The 20723-nt window shown below is 44.6% G+C and overlaps 1 protein-coding gene across 4 annotated transcripts in view; it reads right to left on the bottom strand.

The window, feature by feature from the left end:
* NETO1 (neuropilin and tolloid like 1) overlaps window positions 1–20723 on the bottom strand; it is an 80071-nt gene that overhangs the window by 48120 nt on the left and 11228 nt on the right. The window contains exon 5 of one of the 4 annotated variants that reach the window (XM_066247267.1): window positions 10826–10935. The exons of 2 other annotated variants lie outside the window; for them this stretch is intronic. In XM_066247267.1, coding sequence (XP_066103364.1) covers window positions 10874–10935 — 62 coding nt within the window. In that variant the 3' untranslated portion in view covers window positions 10826–10873. Of the gene's footprint in view, window positions 1–10825; window positions 10936–19963; window positions 19999–20723 lie in introns of those variants that run through there. One more of the 4 variants, XM_066247268.1, reaches the window with a different exon arrangement.

The raw sequence follows: 20723 nt of genomic DNA, 5'->3' as shown, positions 1-20723 counted from the left end.
GCCTGCACGGAGACAGGAACAGCAGTGCTATCCCGGTGGGGCGGGGGGCTGGAGAGAGCGGAATATCGGTACATTTCCACACGTTCAGCATCCTGGACGGGATTCAAACACCCAGGACTGAGTTGGCAGCCAGGTGTGAGCTTCAGCCACATCAGCAGCTCCACCTGTCGACTCACCGTCAATAGGCTCTGGAAGGGACTGCGGACCTCACACCAAAGATCCCAACCGAGAAAGCAACAGAAACACGACAGCAACAGCCAAGATCCCGGGGGCTGAGAGGGCTGGCGCGCTCCTCCGCGAGCAGATAGAACAAAGAGGACGGCCAGGATTTTTCAGGGACAGACGTCAGGACTGGTGGGGAGGAGGTGGATTTCACCAAGTAGAAGGAAACTGGCATTGAGGCTGATGCCTCGTGGAGCCACGTCCTCCATGAGAAGTGACAGAATGTCCATGTGACACCTGCTCCCTTGAGTTCTGCATTGCCCCTCAAATTCCCCCACCTCCTCTTTCTTCTACCCCCCACCCCCACCCCGCCACCATCTTCGTCTTCCAGACGTGGTTCCTGGTAGATTACTTGGCAGTTAGAGCTGTTCACGTTCAGTCCCTGCCTCCTTCTCTGCAGCGGCTACACGCCGAGGCTGCCTCCTACAGATCTGTCATCTGCGGTGCCTAGCACATAAATAAATGAATAAACGAACTAACTGGTGAACGACGTCATGCTGTTCAAACTTCTCCTGGATGCACAATGTGCTCATTCTTAAATTCTGAGGCCATGTCAAATGTTTTATAATTGTTTAGAAAAATATTAAATTAAGAGGTAGTCTCTAAAATTTATTTTAAAGTTATTTCACAATATCCTAGATATCTTGGTGTGACTCAAAATATTTCTAAGATGAACATTGTTGTTTGCAATTGTTCACAAGTCTTGGGTTTAAAATGAGAGAATTTGTATCACTGTTATAAAGGTCAAATTTCTTTCAGGACACCACACACACACACACACACACACACACACACACGTCAGGTTTTATTTACTTATATTTTATTCTTCAAGCCACTTCTAAATTATATTGCAAAAGAAATAAGAAATAGCCAACTAATCTTCTTTAGTCTTTTATTAACCCCTACACTACAGCAAGCAGATTTTGTAACTAACTGTCTCTTGAGCCCCGAGGAAACATCTGTCAGAGGATGTTTCTAAGTCTTGTTACACAACATCTTCTGGCTTCTCACCATCATCTGAGAGATTTATGTGTGACTAACCTAAAATATGCTGCTGGCTGCTTTCTCTCTCTCTCTCTCTCTCTCTCTCTCTCTCTCTCTCTCTCTCTGTGTGTGTATATATATATATATATATATATATATATGGGCTGTTAGCAATGTATAGGCTCAAGTGTGATTTATTATCATTCTGTTTTCTAGAGTTTTTAGTATTTACAAACATTTTTAAAAATATAGCAGTGTAATAAAGTACTACTATTGCTGTCTTTTTACTAGCAAGTGACACAATTTTATTCTATTTGTATGTGTAATCTATAATGCTGATACCTTGAAACTTAAGGAAAATGAGCAAAACTTACAAATGCTCTTGGATAGTTTGAATATTACATAACGGGCGTGACTGTTACTAATTGAAAGATTATAAAAATATTCTTTGTTTTCTCCGATCATCAGCCAATAATCATTATGTCTGGATGAATTCTAAGAGACCCAGAATAGACACTAAGATGCAGTCTGAGATCAAGGGAAGTAAAGCCGAGGAATATTTAGCACATTGACAGGAAACTGCACAAAATAAAACACAACACTAATAACTCCTGCCCAAGCCGGGGTATAGGATATAGGGCAGCGGTTCTCAACCTGTGGGTCGCGACCCTGGCGGGGGTCGAAAGACCAAAACACGGGTCGCCAGCGCCGGGGTCGCGACCCACAGGTTGAGAACCACTGATATAGGGGAACTCTATAGGAATTTCAGAACAAAGTTCCAAGGCCAGGAGGATTCAAGGAAGACAATTTTATGATTGAAGTAGAACATTTTCCCTCAATGAGATAAAGTGCAGGGTGAGCTGTACTTCTGATGCCTAATGGCGAGGAATCTGACAAAAATATGGCAAAGGGTGGTAACAAGCTTTTCAGAGGGAAAAAGGTTACTATTTATCACTTTCCTCCTCTCCTTTTGTCTCTTTGATGGCCATGGCAACCGCCAAGTAAATTTTGATATATAAGATCAAGAGAGAACCTGACCAGGCAGTGGTGCAGTGGATAGAGCGTCGGACTGGGATGCCAAGGACCCAGGTTCGAGACCCCGAGGTCACCAGTTTGAGCACAAGCTCATCTGGTTTGAGCAAAGCTCACCAGCTTGGACCCAAGGTTGCTGGCTTGAGCAAGGGGTCACTCGGTCTGCTGAAGGCCCACGGTCAAGACATATAATGAGAAAGCAATCAATGAAAAACTAAGGTGTCACAACGAAAAACTGATAATTGATGCTTCTTATCTCTCTCTTCCTGTCTGTATGTCCCTGTCTATCCCTCTCTCTCTCTCTCTGTCTCTGTTTAAAAATAAAAAAAAAGATCAAGAGAGTGAAAAAGAAGACACCTTAATCATTTAGTTGCATAATCAATTCAATCAATAAAGGGAATTGGCAGGTTGCATTTAGTTCATGATGAAACATGTCCACTAGAAATATTTTTCTGCCCTGGAGACAGATCTTGCCATGCATGTTTGCACACATGTTCATTTTATGCTGAATCTAGAGAAAAAAAATGAGTGCAATAAATAATGTGCTGACATTTTCCTGTGTCTTTCCATTGTCACAGTTGCCCAGCGAGTTTGTTATGGTCGTCCCCACTTTATAAGCGAGAGACGTGAGGGTCACCGAATGCCACCTGAGGACAGTGGCAGTAGGTTGAGAAATACATGGGTGAGATGAAGACAACCCTGAAGGACATGCTTCCATATCACCCTGTGGCTGATATTCGGGACGCAAAGATGACTTACAGTGACTTCCTTATGGATCTCACAGTTTCATGGGAGAAGTTATATAAACAGATAATTACCATGCCATGAGAAAGAGCAACAAGACATAACACACTCACATGTGCACAGTGCACCAAGAGCCCAGGGAGAGGATTCTTCACCTGGGGAGAGGAGGAGGGAAGGCTTAAACGGAAAGAGATAAAGAAATAGGACTTTTATGGGGATGAAGGGGTTAGCTCACACTACAGGGGTAAGTACTTCTCTACATATGTGTATTACATCCACATTTTTGTTATTAAAGAAAATTTAAAAAAGGATGTTCATTTAAATAAAGGTGTGTATTAAGTTAAACACCTTAAATTTATGCAATATGACATAGCTCAGTAAAAATAATAAATAAAAGAATGAATGAATGAATGTTTATCAAGTAGACCAGGGAGGCAGAATGACCTTTATAGAAATATCAGACAAAATGATGGTGCTTCCATATTTCTCACCTTTTGACGCATTTTCATTTTTATGAGGATGGGAATGAAAATTGCCTCCATCATACGAAGGCACGGCCAGTTTGGTCTGTCTCCCTCATCTTCCTCGTCTCCTGCCACATCTGGCTCCGGACATGTCCCTCTGCCTTTTCAGAACCCCTGCGCTGGCTTCTTGTCTAGAATGCTCCTTATTTTGCTGTCAGCCTCCCTCCCCCTATCCACCATTGCTTTGTATCGTTGACCGACCCACCAACCTTAACTCAAAGTTCCTTTTTCAGGAAAGTCATTTCATAAACTGGGTCAGGTCTGCTTGTCCTATACTTGTTAGAACATTTGCTTCCTCTCCTTTATCCAACCCTCACTGGTTGCCACCGTTACTCATGTAAAATGTGTGACATCCTGTCTGTATAGATATGGAGAGTTCTTGAACACTAAGGTCCATATTTGTCTGGATCGTCCCTGGGTCCTCAGTGCCCAGCATAGGAGAACCTCAGAGCACATGTGCGATAGTTACCTGATTAATCAAGGCATGGATACATGAATACATTTGAGAAAGACATTCTGGGAAAGAGAAACAGAGGCAAAAGCATCGAAGACTGTCACTGTAGATAGTTTTATATGAATGGAAGGCTTTTGTCAAAAGGAGAATGGTGGAGGACAGTTGAATACACAGATAGGAATGAGGCCGGTAAGGCCGGGACTGCCATGATAATGAAAAGCATACAGAATGCTTTTTTTTTTTTTTTTTTTTTTAACAGAGACAGAGAGAGTCAGAGAGAGGGATAGACAGGGACAGACAGACAGAAACAGAGAGATGAGAAGCATCAATCATTAGTTTTTTGTTGTAACACCTTAGTTGTTCATTGATTACTTTCTCATATGTGCCTTGACCACGGGCCTTCAGCATTGACCGCGGGCCTTCAGCAGACCAAGTAACCCCTTGCTCAAGCCAGCGACCTTGGGTCCGAGCTGGTGAGCTTTGCTCAAACCAGATGAGCCCGCGCTCAAGCTGGCGACCTCGGGGTCTCGAACCTGGGTCCTTTGCATTCCAGTCCAACACTCTATCCACTGCGCCACCGCTTGGTCAGGCCTGAATGCTTTTAATTGGGGAATGGATACAGTTTGATTGCTGTGCCTTATATCTGGCCATTATGGGTTAATAGAAACAATGTGTCTGTCTGAGAGGAGCATGGCTACAACACTGAGTGCCCAGAGGAAGCGTAATGAGAGTAGGAGTGAAGAAAAGAGAAAAGAACTGGAGAAATTTTAAGGATTTAGGTTCATGTGGACTTAGTGGGCGATGAAGACACAGTAAGAAAGAGAAAGTCAAATATGTGATGTGGGCCTTGAGTTTCTGGGTGAACCATGATGTTAATGATCAATAACAAATTGAACATAGGGAAAGCCTGAGACTTGGGGAAAATTTCAGTATCTGGTTCTCACTTCAAGGTCAGGCTTTGTAAATATGTCCAAAGCACATCTGGGAGGTTCCTCGTAGGTAGCTCTGAATACAGAATTGGATCTTCAGAGAAAGCATAGTAAGATGAATGAGAGAATACCAACTGGCCCGGGGTTAAGAATAAATGATCTTTGCATTAGTCAGCAAAGTAAAAAAAAACAAGTCTAAGTATTGTTCCTCCTTACTGTGAAGACATCTAGGGCTAAATTTATCATTTTCATTTTCATAGAAAGGGCCGCCCAGGTGGTAAGAGAGAGAGAGTTTAGGGTCAGACAGCAGGGATTTCCATTTTTCTGCTGTAATTTACAAACCGGGTGACCTTGGGTAAGTTTTTAACTTTTCTAAACTCCCTTTTTTCTTCTTATTCTTTCTAATATGAAAAAACAGTTTCATACCTAAACAGTTCATTAGGCTTATCTCCGTGAGACTCAGACAGGAGTGATCGTGCTTGATGTCCACCTACAGGCTTCGGCTGACAGGGACTGTCCTTTCCCCGACCTTGATTGAGAGCTTTGGAGGATCCGAGAGCTTTTCAATGTCTGAGTATTTTCTCGCTATGACCACTGAGAATCACACTCAGACACTTTAGCCATTTGAAATCCAATAACTAGCTGCACATCACCCAAACGGTCCCCTCCCCTCCCTCATCTCTACCCCTGTCAGTGTCTCTAGGGGACCCAGCAGAGGGAAGGGGGCACACATCTTTCTTCTTCCTGTCCCCTGATCTGTCTCCTCTTCTGCAACTACGGGGTTGGGGAAGAGCTTAAAGGTAAAGAAGCAAACCGTGGTATGTTTAGCTGATGGTATTTGGGCCTGGCACTGGACTACTGATGAACCACCGTCGTGAGTGCAGTGGCGTAGAGAACATAACTGGCGCCCCCCTCCCGCCCCTTCTACTGTGCTTTTCTTGTTTGTCTTGGAGACCATTTTGTGCCACTCTGTGAGTGGTGTCCGGGGCATGACAGACCCCTTTGCCCCCTCCCCCACGCTACTGTGTGAGTGGCAGGTGTTTAACTCACGGGTCTCACACAAAGTTACATGGGGCCATTTGGACTCTTCTTCCTGAACCCATTCTCTTCAACTGACATCTTGAGACAGTTCTTGAGACCACTAGGTTTTGCTTCCTTGGCAGTTCACCTGGCTGGGAAGTAACCGCTTGCCCCATTGGAAACGTAGGCATTCTTGCTATGCGGGACAAGGCGGATGAAGCAGGCGTGTCCCCCTTCTCCCGGGGACTCCTCCCCCGCCTCCGCGGGCTGCTAGGCCCAGACTCCAGCCCACGGAAACAATGCAGAAAGCACCTAAGTCCATTTTGCTTAGTGCTATTTTTCGGCTGGTCCACCAAACACTGACAACCGCATGACCTTTAGCAAATTTAAACTTCCATGATTATAAAGCCAAAAGAAAGTAAATAAAAGAAAATGATCGATATTTTGTTATTGCAGAGCTATTTTAAGAACTGAAAATCCAGGGAAAGTTCTGCTGAGTCCGTGAAGTGAAGGTGCTGAATCTGGTGTCTCTTGATGTGAACAGAATAAGCCGTGTAGCATTCAGAGTTAGAGAGAGTGGGTGCAGCTAATAGCTCCTCCAGGTACCAGTCATATCAGGGCGTACAGGGCACTCAGCTCAGCTGTAGACTGAGTGTCTGTTTCCCCCCGAAGTTCGTAAGTTGACAACCCCAAGATAATGGTGTCCAGAGGTGCAGCCTTTGGGAGGTGATTAGATCCTGAGGGCAGAGCCCGCATAAAAGGGACCAGTGCCCTTACAATAGGAAGCCCCTGAGAACTGCCTTCCCTTCCCCCCACGTGAGGGCACAGTAAGGACACGCCATCTATGACCCAGGAAGAGGAAGCTCATCAGACACCAAATCTGCCAGCACCTTGACCTGGGGCCACTCCTCTTCCAGACTGAGAAAAACTTCCGATGGTTCCTATGCCACTCAGTTTGTTGCTTCAGTAGCCCAAACAGAGAAAAGCATGCTCCAAAACTCAGAGTAAATTCTATACAGCCAGGAAACAGGAAAAACCATACAATTTTGTTTTTGAAAATCAAGTGATCAATGTCCTTATGGATATATATTTTTGTTTGTTTTCACAGCACAGGGAGGGATGGTACAATTTTCATCTTAGGTGCCACCAAGGTCTGTGCCATCCAAGTGGAGGCTTAATGGGTGAAGGGCTCGCTCAAGGTCACGTGGCCATTCTTAATTCTGGACCCATCGGACCACAGTGTTCTTCTGTGCGTGCCTTGAAGGTGAGATGACTCTCACTGCGGCCAAACACCTCCCATGCCTTTCAAATGCCTACTTTTATTTCTTGTCACAAAAGAAAAAAAAGAAAGAAAAGAAAAAAGGACAGACTCTCCCTGAGGTATCGAGAGAATGGAACTAGAAAGATACCTGGGTTAAAGAAACAGAAAAGAGGAAAAAAACTATTTTTTTCCTGAGGATCCAGCATTTAAAGCACACTTAAGAAAGGCATGGTTCAGCTGATTTCGTCTTTAATTCAGTCACGGTGCTTCGTGTCTACTGTGGTGATGATGCCACTCTTGGTTGTCCCCCGCTCCCGGACCACGGTGACGGTCTCTGTTCTGCTACTCCCAGTGCCTAACGCATGACAGGTGCTCCGTGAACATCCAGTCAATGAAGGCAGGGAGCGCGTGAGGAAAGGGTTCGGGAGGCTTTCTCATTCAGATGTCTCCACCCCGCTGTCCCACCGTAGTGTATTCCACTGACTAGAAATATGACCTCTCCTTCTGTCCTATTCTTTTGAGACCAGCAGGTATTTCCAGTTCTTGAGAGTCATCATTAAAAGGGCCGATGCCACTGGTTTCTAGGCCTTCTGGCTAAGATCAGGTGTAAGAATGCAGACTGCCCTGGCTGGCAGGAGAGGCAGTGGCCATCAGCTAAAACGCCTCCTCAGCAGAGTCGAGTTGAGAGGAACGTCCTCTGGCCAAGTCATTGGCTCAGAATAAATGTTTGGGTAAAGGACGCTAAGGTGAGTATTGCAAATGGAGGGGCGAGGGAGGCAGGAGGGGGAGGTGCCAAACAGGAGGATATTAATGAGCCACACACAACTCCCTCCACATCTGCCTAGACTAGTTTGCCTTTCTCAGGCTATATGGTTTTTTTGTTTTGTTTTGTTTTGTGTTTTTCCAAAGTGAGAAGCGAGGGGGGAGGCAGGCAGACAGACAACCCCGCATGCGCCAACCGGGATCCACCCGGCATGCCCACCAGGGGGCGATGCTCTGCCCATCTGGGGTGTTGCTCTGCTGATACCAGAGCCATTCTAGCACCTGAGGCAGAGGCCACAGAGCCATCCTCAGCGCCCGGAACAACTTTGCTCCAATGGAGCCTTGGCTGCGGGAGGGGAAGAGAGAGACAGAGAGGAAGGACAGGGGGAGGGGTGAAGAAGCAGATGGATGCTTCTCCTGTATGCCCTGGCTGGGAATTGAACCTGGGACTTCCACAAGCCAGGCTGACGCTTCCCCGCTAAGCCAACCAGGCAGGGCCTATGCTATACATTCTCGGTCTGACAATATTCAAATGCTGTGTGTAAACAGTTATTTGACCTAGACATAGAAGCCATCTTACACATGATCAGAGTGCTAATCAAAGGCACACAAACACCCCAACAAACCAATCTTTGAGTGTCAGTCAGGCATTTCCTATTTCAAGGATCAATCATCCAATAATCTGAACAAGGAGGGACAATTATTGAGAACAATTTATAAAGATCTCGAAAAGTCTGCTGGTGGCTTAAGAGAAATTTTCCACAAATAGGCATTATATAACCCCATAAGAAGTTTGAGTCTGTTCCAACAGCAAATGCAGAGGTAAAAGAAACAAAAAAAGGAAAAAAGAATAGCTTCTTAAAAATCATGCTCTGGCATTAAACCAATAATACAGATGGCAAGTAGTGTCAAATTTAAGTTTAAAGCCTGGCAATCTTCCTGGTGAGGTCAGGGTTTGCTTTGAGGATTCAAGGTAGAATGATTGACAGGAGACAGGGTTGCAAAAGGTCAGACTGATGAGCTTGGGAGATGATGGGCAGGGCACAGGCATGCTGACCTCCAAAGCTGGTGGGTATAAGGCTGCTGGCTGCCTCGCCTAGACTGCCCCCTGACCACATGGTCCCGGGCTCTCTATGAAATACATTCCAAAGGATGGAACCCCTTCCTCACACCATAAACTTGGCATTGTTTGTCGTGTAACTGTGGGCAAGCTTCTGTTTCTGTGAGAGCTCTTCTAGCCGGCGGTCGAGGGGACAGAGAGGTGGGTTTGGGAGGTGGGGGCTGAGGGCAGGCTCACAGAAAGATGAAATGTTCTAGGTAAGAGAGAGGAAGAGCATATTTGAAGGGAAAGCACACAGTTGAATGAACTATGTTGGAGAATTGCTTTTTGAGATGTAAAATAATTAATGAATCCAGCTCCCTGAGAAACCTTTGGCAAATATGCATCTGCATTAAAGGTGTTGCTATTCAAGGTGTGTGCTCAGTGTGGTGGGATGAATTGGTTTCTGAGACCAGCCTACACGGGGCCCCCAAGCGACAGAAGATGCCGCAAAGGGTCCTACGGAAAAGGTGACACGCAGATCTTCCTTCATCCTTGCAAAACTGGACCAAACTGTTAACCCTACAAGCATTTGGCAGACCAGACGTCTAGAACTCAGAAGGGTTAGAGGTTTTGTTTTCAGTAACAGCTGAACAGTGTCTTTAAAAATGTAGCCTGGAGACAGGCTCACCTGACTTCCCAAATCTGTCCTTTCAGCCCAGATGTTTTCAGTTTTCCCAAACCTGGCATCTGAGTGTCAGCTGGCTGGCTCTCAAGCCGTCTTCCCTTCACGGGGTCACCTGGCACCCCCAACTGTCACCGTCTACAATGAGGGGCTTTCCCCCTCTGACATTCATGGTCAAGAACATGCAGGTAAGAGAAAAGGCACTGAGCTCTTCTGAAATTTAATAAAAACGGCAATGCTGAGTGATGCTCTTTTTTTCTGCTTAGAAAAATGATGAAATGAAAAGTATACAGCAGAGTTCCGAAGGTGAGGGAAGATGCTTCCGTTCTGCTTGCAGATTTGCTCTGAGTTTGAAATTGATTCACAATTATTGTTTTAAAAGTTCACTGAAAACATCAAGTAGTGCCTATGAAAGGAATATCCAAAGTAAAGATGCTGCCCTACACTGTTATTTCAGCTTTTGAAATTGTCCTTCTCTTTTCTACCAGGCGGCCAACAAAGAGATGAAGTGAATTAATCATTTTCTATGGCAAATGCCTATTTTAATGTACTTGAAGATATGTTACTTTGTAGGTTAAAAATTAATTCATAAGATAAATCATAAACACTGATTATTATTATCATTAATACTGATGACTAATATGATGATGATGATGATGCCATTGACAAAAGTAAAATATTGTAATTAAGATTCTAAATATCCAGAGGGAATTATTCATGGCTTCATTCTGGTACGGAGACAAATGTTTCCTTGTATGAAAGAGCTTATGGCATACAGAAAAGTTCAATTCTAGGATCACTGGAAACATCTCAAGTCAACAATAAAACCACAAATGATGAAAAAAAGCCCGCAAGCAAATAGGTCTTTACTTGTTGACAGTGGGAAAAGTACTAAAATATATACATATATATATTTCTGTGTTCAAATCTTAGTGTTGCTGGGGAGAGGACCTTGAGCACAGGATTTAAACAGTTAAAGTCTATTTTTTAAACAGTGCAAAACAAGATTGGCAACGATATCACTTGTGGGTGGGCTGAACCACCAGATTCGATAATACATGGAAAGCGCTCAGAACAATGCCGAGCATGTAATAAAAACTCCATCATTCATTGCTTTTAATGAGATGAGTATCTCATGAGATTGTAGAAAGCGGGAATCGGGTACACAGGAAACTCCCCGAGAGTAGATTCTGCACCTCAACTATTTCCGTATTTCTTCATACAATGTCGATTCTAGAACAAGCGTGGCTCAACACTCTTTTAGGGGTGCTGAGCAGACCTACGGAATAATGAAGCAAAGACTTAAGAGTTGATGTCGGGGAACATCACATCACATGTGAAGCAGTATTTTGACTGCATCTTCTTGTAGAAAAACTCATAATGGTAAGGTGTTGAGTGCTGGTCTCGTGAGGAAATGGAAACTCTAGGAGATTAAAAAAATCTCTGCTGCTAAAAGTCATATAAGAAGAATGTTTCAAAGCTAGAATTTGATTTTAGACAATTTGGTATGATGGCCCATGTTTCGCCATGTTTTATGAAACTATACCATTTACACACACACACACACATACACACACACACACCTTATATGAATCTATGGAAAAAACTATGAAAGTATGAGAAAAATAGGTTTAGGCAGAAATTTAAAAAATACTGAAGTCTTGGCCTGACCTGTGGTGGCGCAGTGGATAAAGCGTCGACCTGGAAACGCTGAGGTCGCCGGTTCGAAACCCTGGGCTTGCCTGGTCAAGGCACAAATGGGAGTCGATGCTTCCTGCTCCTCCTCCCCTTCTCTCTCTCTGTCTCTCTCTCCTCTCTCTCTCTCCCTCTCTCTCCTTTCTAAAATGAATAAATAAAATAAATAAAATTTTAAAGAAATACTGAAGACCAATACAAATAGATCACTGCAAAGATCGGGCATGTTGCCCATATTGTCTGAAAGGGAACTGTCTCCCAGTAGATGTTAAAGGAAAGGCCTAAAATAAAGTTTTTCTGGTTGAATGTGTATTACAAATTATGGCCTCAAATGATTAGTGATTTCTTTTTTCTCTGATCAAGAAATACAGGTTCCTTTACAATAACTTGACACCACCGAACAACCTTTCTAGGACACGGGCACCTTGTAAGCCCAAAAGAATACCCCACACACAGAGAATGAGAAGACTCACCAAATCCTAGTCTTAGAACTAACTGTTTCACCTCAGGTTAACAGAAACTTCAGCTTCACCGTGGATCCCTTTAAGACCTAGAATTGTCACTCTAAGTTGTTGCTGGAGGAAAACATTATCTCCAGGTCAAGCGAGACAGTGAAAAAGTTCAGTCCAAGAAACCAAACACCAGCCCAGACATCTTATGTGGGATATCAAACACCTTATGCATTCATACCATTGCTGCGCTTCTCCTACATGAAGGGGCGATAAATACTTCAGACAGAAATGGTGTCAGGATTATTTTTTTTCTAGAAATTGGGGGAGTGTAACAGACAAACCAAAAAGGAGGCTGGCAGAGTCAACAGGTGCACTGCAGAGCCTGGGAGTCAGCCGCATGGAGCAGCGGCGAGTGGGGGGCGGTGAGAGCCATGCCTCTGGGGGTCCCCCAGGAGAGGGGCGCAGCCCCTGCTCAGGGGAGCGAGGGGCTGGGAAGAAAGAGCAGCAGGAAGTGAGCAGAGCGAGAACACCAGAGGATAACGAACGGAACGGACAGAACAGAAATGATGTAAAGGGGAGAACGGTGGAGAGAAAGATAAGCAGAACTGTGTCTATTTTAAATGATCACTTTAACTTAAAATTGAGATGCAAATATTGCTTCCCAGTGAGGCAGGAGAGGGTGAAGGGGGATAAATGGTGCTGGAAGGAGACCTGACTTGGGGGTGAGCACGCACTACAATATGCCGACGTTTTATAGAATTGCTCCCCTGAAACCTGTATCATTGTATTAACCAATGTCACCCCAATAAACTCAACAAAAAATATGATTGTTAAAAAAAAAGTACTATGCACACGCAAAAGCAAGCTAGAAATACCGGTCTTACCAGTTCACCAATATCGACACCAGCTGGTCGCTGTGAGGCTGACTCACTGGAAGCCCATGGAAACCCTCTATGTCAGACCTCACTTGTCATCGCCATGACAACCCTCATTTGCTCTTTGCCAGTTCATGGGCACAGCACTGACCATTCTTACAAATCCCCCTCTGTTTGCCCACCAAATCAGCTCCGGGAAACACGCGTCCCGTTCTGACAGGTGCCAGCCAGCCAACAGAACGGAGTCTGGGGAGGTCTTAGGGAGCCCAGGTTTCTCTCTGAATCACGCAGAGAAATTCCTCAGGGCTCTGGAGTACACATTTCAGCAGAGGAGTTTCCAGGGAACAGAAGCCTTCTGATTTGGGTTATGATCGATAGGTGACAAAACAGGGTGTGACTCATGGGTCCTTCTGCTTAAACCAGTCAAGTTTAAGGTTTTTGTAGGTCAAGGCCCGGCGGCTGGCGAAGTATTCTGTTCTCATCAGCCTGTGATTCTCGCAGTTGTCCAGCTGAAGCGTGGCGTGTGAGCCTGGCTAGAAGGGGAAAATGCCACAAGGCTGTGCCGAGGCTGAATTTCCAGCGAGTCAGCAGAGCCGTAGCCCGGCGGGCGGCCAGCCAATAGAGCCAACAGGAACATAGCCTTGCTCTTCTGAAGCGAAGGCATCAGGCAACTTATGCCGCAAAGGGGCAGAGGCTCAAGGGGTGCCAGGTTCTACAAATAGCTGTTACTGCCGCAGACAAAAATGCCACCATCCCAGGCACCTCCTGGGAGAGAACTGCAAGTTGTTATGTTGTTGTGGCTGTGGACATATGACCATGCACCAAAATGACGTTTGCATAAAACGGAATAATCACACCCATAGATAGCCACATAGATACAGAGTTATCCCTTCATGTGTAGGAATGTCCAAGGTGATTTTAAGTTCTGGATGTCACGTTTGAAATCGGTCTGAGTTCAAGTCAAGGTATGTTAGGATCATGCTCTGTTTCTGGAGGCTCCACGTGAGAATCTAGCTCTGGGCTTGGCCCCCTTCTAGAGGCTGCCAACACTCCTTGGCTCCATCTCCAAAGGCAACAGTGACCATTGGAGTCTTCTTCTAATGTGCATTCAAACACTGACTTTTCTGCCTCATTACAAGAGCCTCATGTCAACACTGGGGCCACGCAGGTCACCCAGAATAGACTCCCTGTCTGGGCAGGCTGATCCAGCAAACTTCATTCAACCCACAGCCTTAACTTTTTTGTGCCATGTAACCTAACGTATCCATCAGCTCCGGACTTGCAGATGTAAACATCTGCATGGGCTATTTTTACTCCTACCACAGTGCACCCGGGAGGTGGGGCGCAGATATTCAAGTCCCTTCCACAAGTAAAATACATTCACTCCCTTCCAGGTGCTCAGGAGTCTCAACCCATTACAGCATCCACCCATCATCCACATGCCAAGAGCTCCACAGTCCCACATCTCCATGGCGACAGCATCTAGTTCGGCCGGACCAGGCACTACGGATACTCTCCATTCTGAAATGTAAGTCCCCTCCCTCTGGGATCCTATCGAACTCAAGAAACATCTGAGTGGCTCCAAAAAGCATGATATTGGGCAGACACAGAATAGTGATTATAGACCTTTCTCTTAAAAAAAAAAAAAAGGAGAAAATGGAAAGAAAAATAAATAAATCTACCAGTCCCAATTAAGAGTTCTGGGTGTCAGGCGTCTAAAATGGGTCTCAGTGGGTTTAAAAGAAATCTGTGTGTTATTATGGCTGTGTTTCTGGAAGACCTAGACAAGTATTCATTCCTTGCCTCTTCAAATCTGAAGCAGCCCCCCACATTCCTTGGCTTGTGGGCGCTTCCTCCACCCTCAAAGCTAGAAATAGCCATGGGAGTTTTTCTTACATCTCACGTTCTGACACTGACTTCCTGCATCTGTTTTACACATGGAAGTATTTTTGTGATCACACTGAGCCCTCCCAGCTAATCCAAGTTAACCTCCCCTGTGTTCAGATCAGCTGACTGGCATTAGGAATCCAACCTGCTATCTTAATTTCTCATTGTCATGTAACCTAATATAGTCAAATACCAGGTCTTAGGTCACAGACATATTATTTTTTAGTGTTAATTAACTACACCTGGTTTTTCTTATAGTCTATAAATTCATTGTAAGGAAGATAGGGTATTGTACATACTGCATTTGTACAGAGTTCGCCTTGTAGATCAATAAATATTTGTTGCATAAATGAAAGCAGCAAATGCACCCTTGGGGAAATTAAGCCACTCTACATTCACTTTAAGAGTACAGTAGTTCCTGGCCTGACCTGTGGTGGTGCAGTGGATAAAGCGTCGACCTGGAATGCTGAGGTTGCTGGTTTGAAACCCTAGGCTTGCCTGGTCAAGGCATATATGGGAGTTGATGCTTCCTGCTCCTCCCCCCTTCTCTCTCTCTCTCCCTCTCTTTCTCCTTTTCTCTAAAATGAATAAATAAAATCTTTTAAAAAAAAGAGTACAGTGGCTCCATGAGCTATACTAGCATAGCGATAATGGTACACATATTCTAAAATAGGAAAACATTTTCGGCCAAGAAAATAACTGTGTGGGTAGTTTTCCTGACAATGTCTGGAATTATTCTGCACATAAATAAGATAACAATAAGCCTCAAATTATCTGTAAATTGTTATGAAAGGAAATGCTTTAACAACTAAAATGGCTAGATAAATACAGTTTCTCAGGCAAAGCACATAGGATGTTCATAATTTGAAGAGTGTATTTTTTGAATACACAACAATTTAAATGTTAGATTTGCCAAGAAGCCTAGTCACTACAGAACCCAAGGAGGGAAAAAAAAGAAGACGCACAATGACAATAGGACATAGGCATCATTTCTGTTGTGTTCCTTGAATAGTCTCCCAGCTCAAATGTGACAACTTCTCCGTAGGACAATGCAGATGAAGGGTGGGTCCTGGCCCTCTGAGGCAGGGCTACAATGTGACAGGGCACAGAGGCCATGTTTTGATGTATTGCGGTATGGCCTCGGCTAGTCCCTGAGGCCACTTTGTGTGGATTAGTCAGCAGCAACCACTCCCGGGTGTAGACATGGGTGTGATCTGCTCCAGGGTTTTGAAATAGGAACAGTGTCAGCCCTTTCCCCCCACACTGAGCGTCCCGGAACGGGGGTCTGTGGTGGCCACTGGAGGCACCTGGCATCGCAGGAGAAAGTCGGAGATGAGTGTAATGAGGGAGGAACTGCTGTGTGTGTGTGTGGGGGGGGGGTCTAGGAGAAAGAAATTATCACTGCCCTGCGAGTATTCAGCACGTGAGCCACAGGTTTGAAGTCATGAGACTGTGACACACAACTGACCATGGTAGCAAGAGCAGACATTCGAGCAGCACAGGAAGTGAATCATACCTCACGCAGGCTCAGGTGGGTGGCCCAGGCAGGCTTTTATGTCAGAGACAGAGGGAGAGGGGATTGGTTATCGTGAACTGAGAAAACATTTCGGACCACATGAAAGAGGTGAACTTTCATGAATTCTTACACCAGTTACTGGCGGAATGGAGCTGATAGAGTATTATCCCTTAATTACGTTTCTCAATATAACTGCACTAACCGTACCCGCAATATGTGAGGTAATTAGAGTCATGATCTCCACCCTTTATAGAAGGCGTAGCAGCACGATGGTTACATAACTGATGTTCCACAGCGGCTTCACTTCCACACAGAGTTCAGGAATGCGGGCTACACCTCCTCTCGCGACCTTTGGTTTCTTGACATTTAAATTAAGAAGGTTGAAGGAGACGCACTCCAAGATCTCTTTCGGCTCTAAAGATAACTCATGTCCACAGTGGAAATACATCTGAGACTCTACCTGGTCTAGTAACAGAAACGCTGTATTCAAAAACCACGCCATCCAGCAATGGACCACACACGACAGAAAAGACGCCTAAACGCTTTTTCTCCCCCTCTGCAGGGACACAGCAGGAGAAGAAAGGCAGGCTTTCTGTGCAGGAAATTCTTTTAAAATCTTCCCTCTCCTCTGCTCCTGTTTCCAACATTCACTGCACAGATGGGAGCTAATCCGGGAAATTTTCTCTCCCACTCTCAGCTTCTCTCCTGAACACCCACCTAGCCCAACAGCATATCTCTCTCTCTCTCTCTCTCTCTCTCTCTCTCTCTCTCTCTCTCCCTCTTCCTCTTCCTCTGCCTGAGCCCTCTGTTGGATACATTAGATGGACCCAGTCATGGGCTGGGGCGGGGGTTCGGGGGAGCGAGGGATGGGTGAATTCGCCCTCACGTGGTACCCACAGGACATTGATAAATTGGTCCCTCTGTGACTCTCCAATGTTTAGCTTCATCTCTTGACACATTCCCCTCAAGGAGACATGTGACCTTGCCCCATACTTTTTTTTTCCTTTTGACGTCTCCACTGGGGCGGAAATGAGAATATTTGGGGTTTATAGTGTAAACAGACTAGAAAGCCAACACACACCATTGCAGCCAAATTTACTCGCTACTGTGTATCTATGAGAGAAACAAAGGAACCAAATCAAGTCCTTCCTCTAACCTTAGCCCTTCAACCCTTTTATTCTTTCACTTACTGGTACAACATCCAAATGAAACATTAGTGGTTGAAATGTGATATAGATGTATGCATATTTTCCCCCTTTTTCACCAGAGCATGTATCAAAACTTTCATTATCTAGACAAGAAAATTTAGGAACTGTCAGCACCGTTAACACTCACACAGGCATTTACATTTCAGATAAAAAAAAATGAAAAGCATTGCACTGAATATTTTAAATCTCATTGAATACATGACAATATTTTATCTAAATAATATATTTGATTTAATATGCATAGGAATCTTTTTTAACTCACTCCATTTAAATCGCTGCACTGTGGAGTCTCTTTCCCGTTTCTTTGAAGTCAGCCAGGACTGAGTCTGGGAGCGGGCTCAGGAATGGGGCAGAATGTTCCTCAAACACTTTGAGCTCCTCAGATGAAAGGTTATATTTAAGTACAGCAGAAATTCAACCTGCTTAACATGTCCACTCACTTCCATGGCAACACCCAATTCAGCCTCACCTACTTGTTACTGTGACGCACAATTTTTCCATTAAATTTCTCAGACAGAGTGTGTATAACTTTGTTTCATACAAGGAGTTCAGAAAACATCACACAAAGAGGAAGATGCTGAAAACATTCTATGCTGTGTCTGTGTAGAGTGGGAAAGCTCTTCATTAGTGGGTGGAAAGCAAAGTGAACAAATTATATCTGTTCCTAAAGAGACTGAAAGGGTTACTCTGTACAAGGGTGGGCAGCCTCCTGAATGTTTGTCTTTCTTAATATTGAGAAATGTCTCTGGTAACGCCACTGGACTTGGCCGGGGCGGGGGGTGGGGGAGGCAGACATTGTTACCTGTTTTCTCGGAAGTTTATATTTTCAACTGGCAAAGAACACTGAGGTATGGAGGCAGCTGACTAGAGGGGAAAGTTGTTTTCTACTCAAAAGTTGTTCTTAGAGTTAAAAAAATGAAGAATATGGAAAAATAGTATTCTCCCTTCTAAAAATTTATTAACAAATTCCCAACTATAGTACCTTTTTTTAAGATATTTTATCCTAAATAATTTTATTTATACAAGAAACACCAAATATGCGGCATCCTTTTTTCAAAAATTAAAGCATTACTTGATGATGCCAATAAATTTTCACAAAATCTCCATCTTGGTCCCGTCCCACCCGCCCACCCCCACTGTGACACCTGCCCGGGGCCGCTGTTGTTACAGATTTCGTGATGATTTAGTAGTAGTAAAGTACTTTTTATCACAAATATTTTCTCATCATTTGTTTTTATATAACAAATTTGGTTTAAATCTTTTTTTAAGGAAAAAAAAAACCACTGTCTTGATTTGAGAAAACAATATCATTCCATTACTGCTTACTGAATTATCTGTAGGTTATCAAATTTCCCATCACATAACTTTTAACATTTTCAGTGGTTTCTAAGTCATGTCTCTTCTCAGGAGTGGGAGAGGGTCCCACTGAGGAGACATCACGACACTCCCCAGATCACAAAGGAGGGAGAGCAGTTTCCACACGAGTGTCGCCAGGACCTGACCCCAGGACTCGGGGCCCCGGACCCTTCCTGAAGTCCTGCCCTTGTCCCTCCATTCGGCAGACTCTTGGGTTTACCAGTTGGCTTCTGACTACTGCCCAATCTCACTTTCCTTCCGCAATCCTAGGTGACTCATCACCGCACTGTGGACATGGTAATGACATTGTATCCAAAAATAACCACATTCCCTGAAATAAGTGAAGAATTGTCAAACTAAGTCAGGAGAGACAGGAAAAGCCCCCATAAGAGTGTTTCCATGACACCTTCTCTGGCTCTGCCCCCACCCCAAGTCTAGTTGGCTAGTCCCCACTGGCCACCTGATTCAGAAGTGTAGCTACTAAAAGCCCAGCAGCCCGGGATTGAAGGGTATTTTTTTTAAGGTGAGTAGAGAAGAACGTCAAAGAGACTTTCTTTGACTTCATCAAGATATTAAGAATCAGAAACAAGTTTTGCGATAAGAGCTGACACCAACGAATGTCCTGGTCAGGCAAGACAGAAGCTGATGACTAGGCAGGGAACGGAGCCACGCAGGGTGAGACCCAGCGCACAGCCAAGAAAGGCGGCCCACGTTACGGAGACAAAGCAAGCATGGCTCATACCAAATGAGCACAGCATCTAAGCTTCAATTCCTGGATTCCACCTGCACCATCAACCTTCTGACTATACACCCACATATGCTGGTCCATAAGAAAAACTAAGCTATGTGATTCTTGGAATTTTTAGTGAAAAATGTGGCCATGTTTACATACGTATGAATATGTATATGTATATATATGTATATGTATATAAGGGTATGCATGTCTATATGTAGAGTCAGTCTTTTAGCTTGATTAATGTGAATCATTCCCAGGGAGTGTGGGGGGGGAGGTGCATTCTCAGTATGCCAATATTAAGTTTCTGAGGTTGTAAGTTTAAGATCTGGATTTCAGACTAAGGTAAATTCACAAAAATAATCAAGACCACTGGGCATTTCCGCAGCTGTTCTGCTCCGATGTATCTTATGACTTCCATTAGAGATAACTGTAACTCCCACGTGGACGCCCACACCTTTTTAAACAACCTAACAAGAAAAAGTGACATTGCACAGATAATAAGAATGAAAATCAGAGCTACCAAGGACTGAGATCTCACAGGAAGGGAATAAATTCATCAATACGTATTGGTTGACAATCCGGCTTCAAGCAGTCCTATGAGGTAGTCAATATTATCCCTATAGAACAAAGAAAAATATGGTGGCATAGAACTTGAAGGATTAAGTGCAAAGTCTATAGCAAGCAAGAAAGGAGAGAGCCAGGACTGGGAGCCAGACCTGCTTCCAAGCCTTGCTGCCTGACTGGAGTCCAGGTCCCCAAGGGACCAAACAGGCTCGAGTCCAGGTCCCCAGGAGACCAAATAGGCACTCTCTCCCTTAAGAGTGTCGGCCTCACGGTGCCCTGGTGACTTTAGCAGTGCCTTATAACTCACATCATGAAATGGATTTCAGGGTCTCTTCCCTGGTCCGTTTTCCTGAATCACTGCTGGAAGCTACTACCCAGTACAGATGAAGCCCGATTACACTGAGCCCACCTGACTCCCTGTTCCCTAAACACCGCCTCAGTCATCAGCCATCCCAGCTCCCTTCCCAATTCATTTAACTAACTAGCTTCCTCATCAACTGCCTCTTTAATGGAATGAGCTGTAGGTTAGTTACTGTGGTATCAGGCAATGGCCTGGGGCCATAGACCATCAACTTCCGCTGCCATGGAGGGTTTATAAACCTCCTTCTGATGGTCTCAATGACCCCTCACGTGCCCAGAGTCCACCCCCCTGTATGAGAGTGAAAATCAAAGCCTCCGTTGATCCTCAGTATCCTCAGCTTCCTGGATTCAGTCCTCCCGTTCCCTCCTGACTCAGTTGTTCCTGGTAATGAAATCGTCCCTCCGCAGAGGAAGTACA

This window comes from Saccopteryx bilineata, chromosome 11, assembly GCF_036850765.1.
Source record: "Saccopteryx bilineata isolate mSacBil1 chromosome 11, mSacBil1_pri_phased_curated, whole genome shotgun sequence".
NCBI lineage: Eukaryota > Metazoa > Chordata > Mammalia > Chiroptera > Emballonuridae > Saccopteryx > Saccopteryx bilineata.
This window is presented reverse-complemented; position numbering and strand designations above follow the sequence as displayed.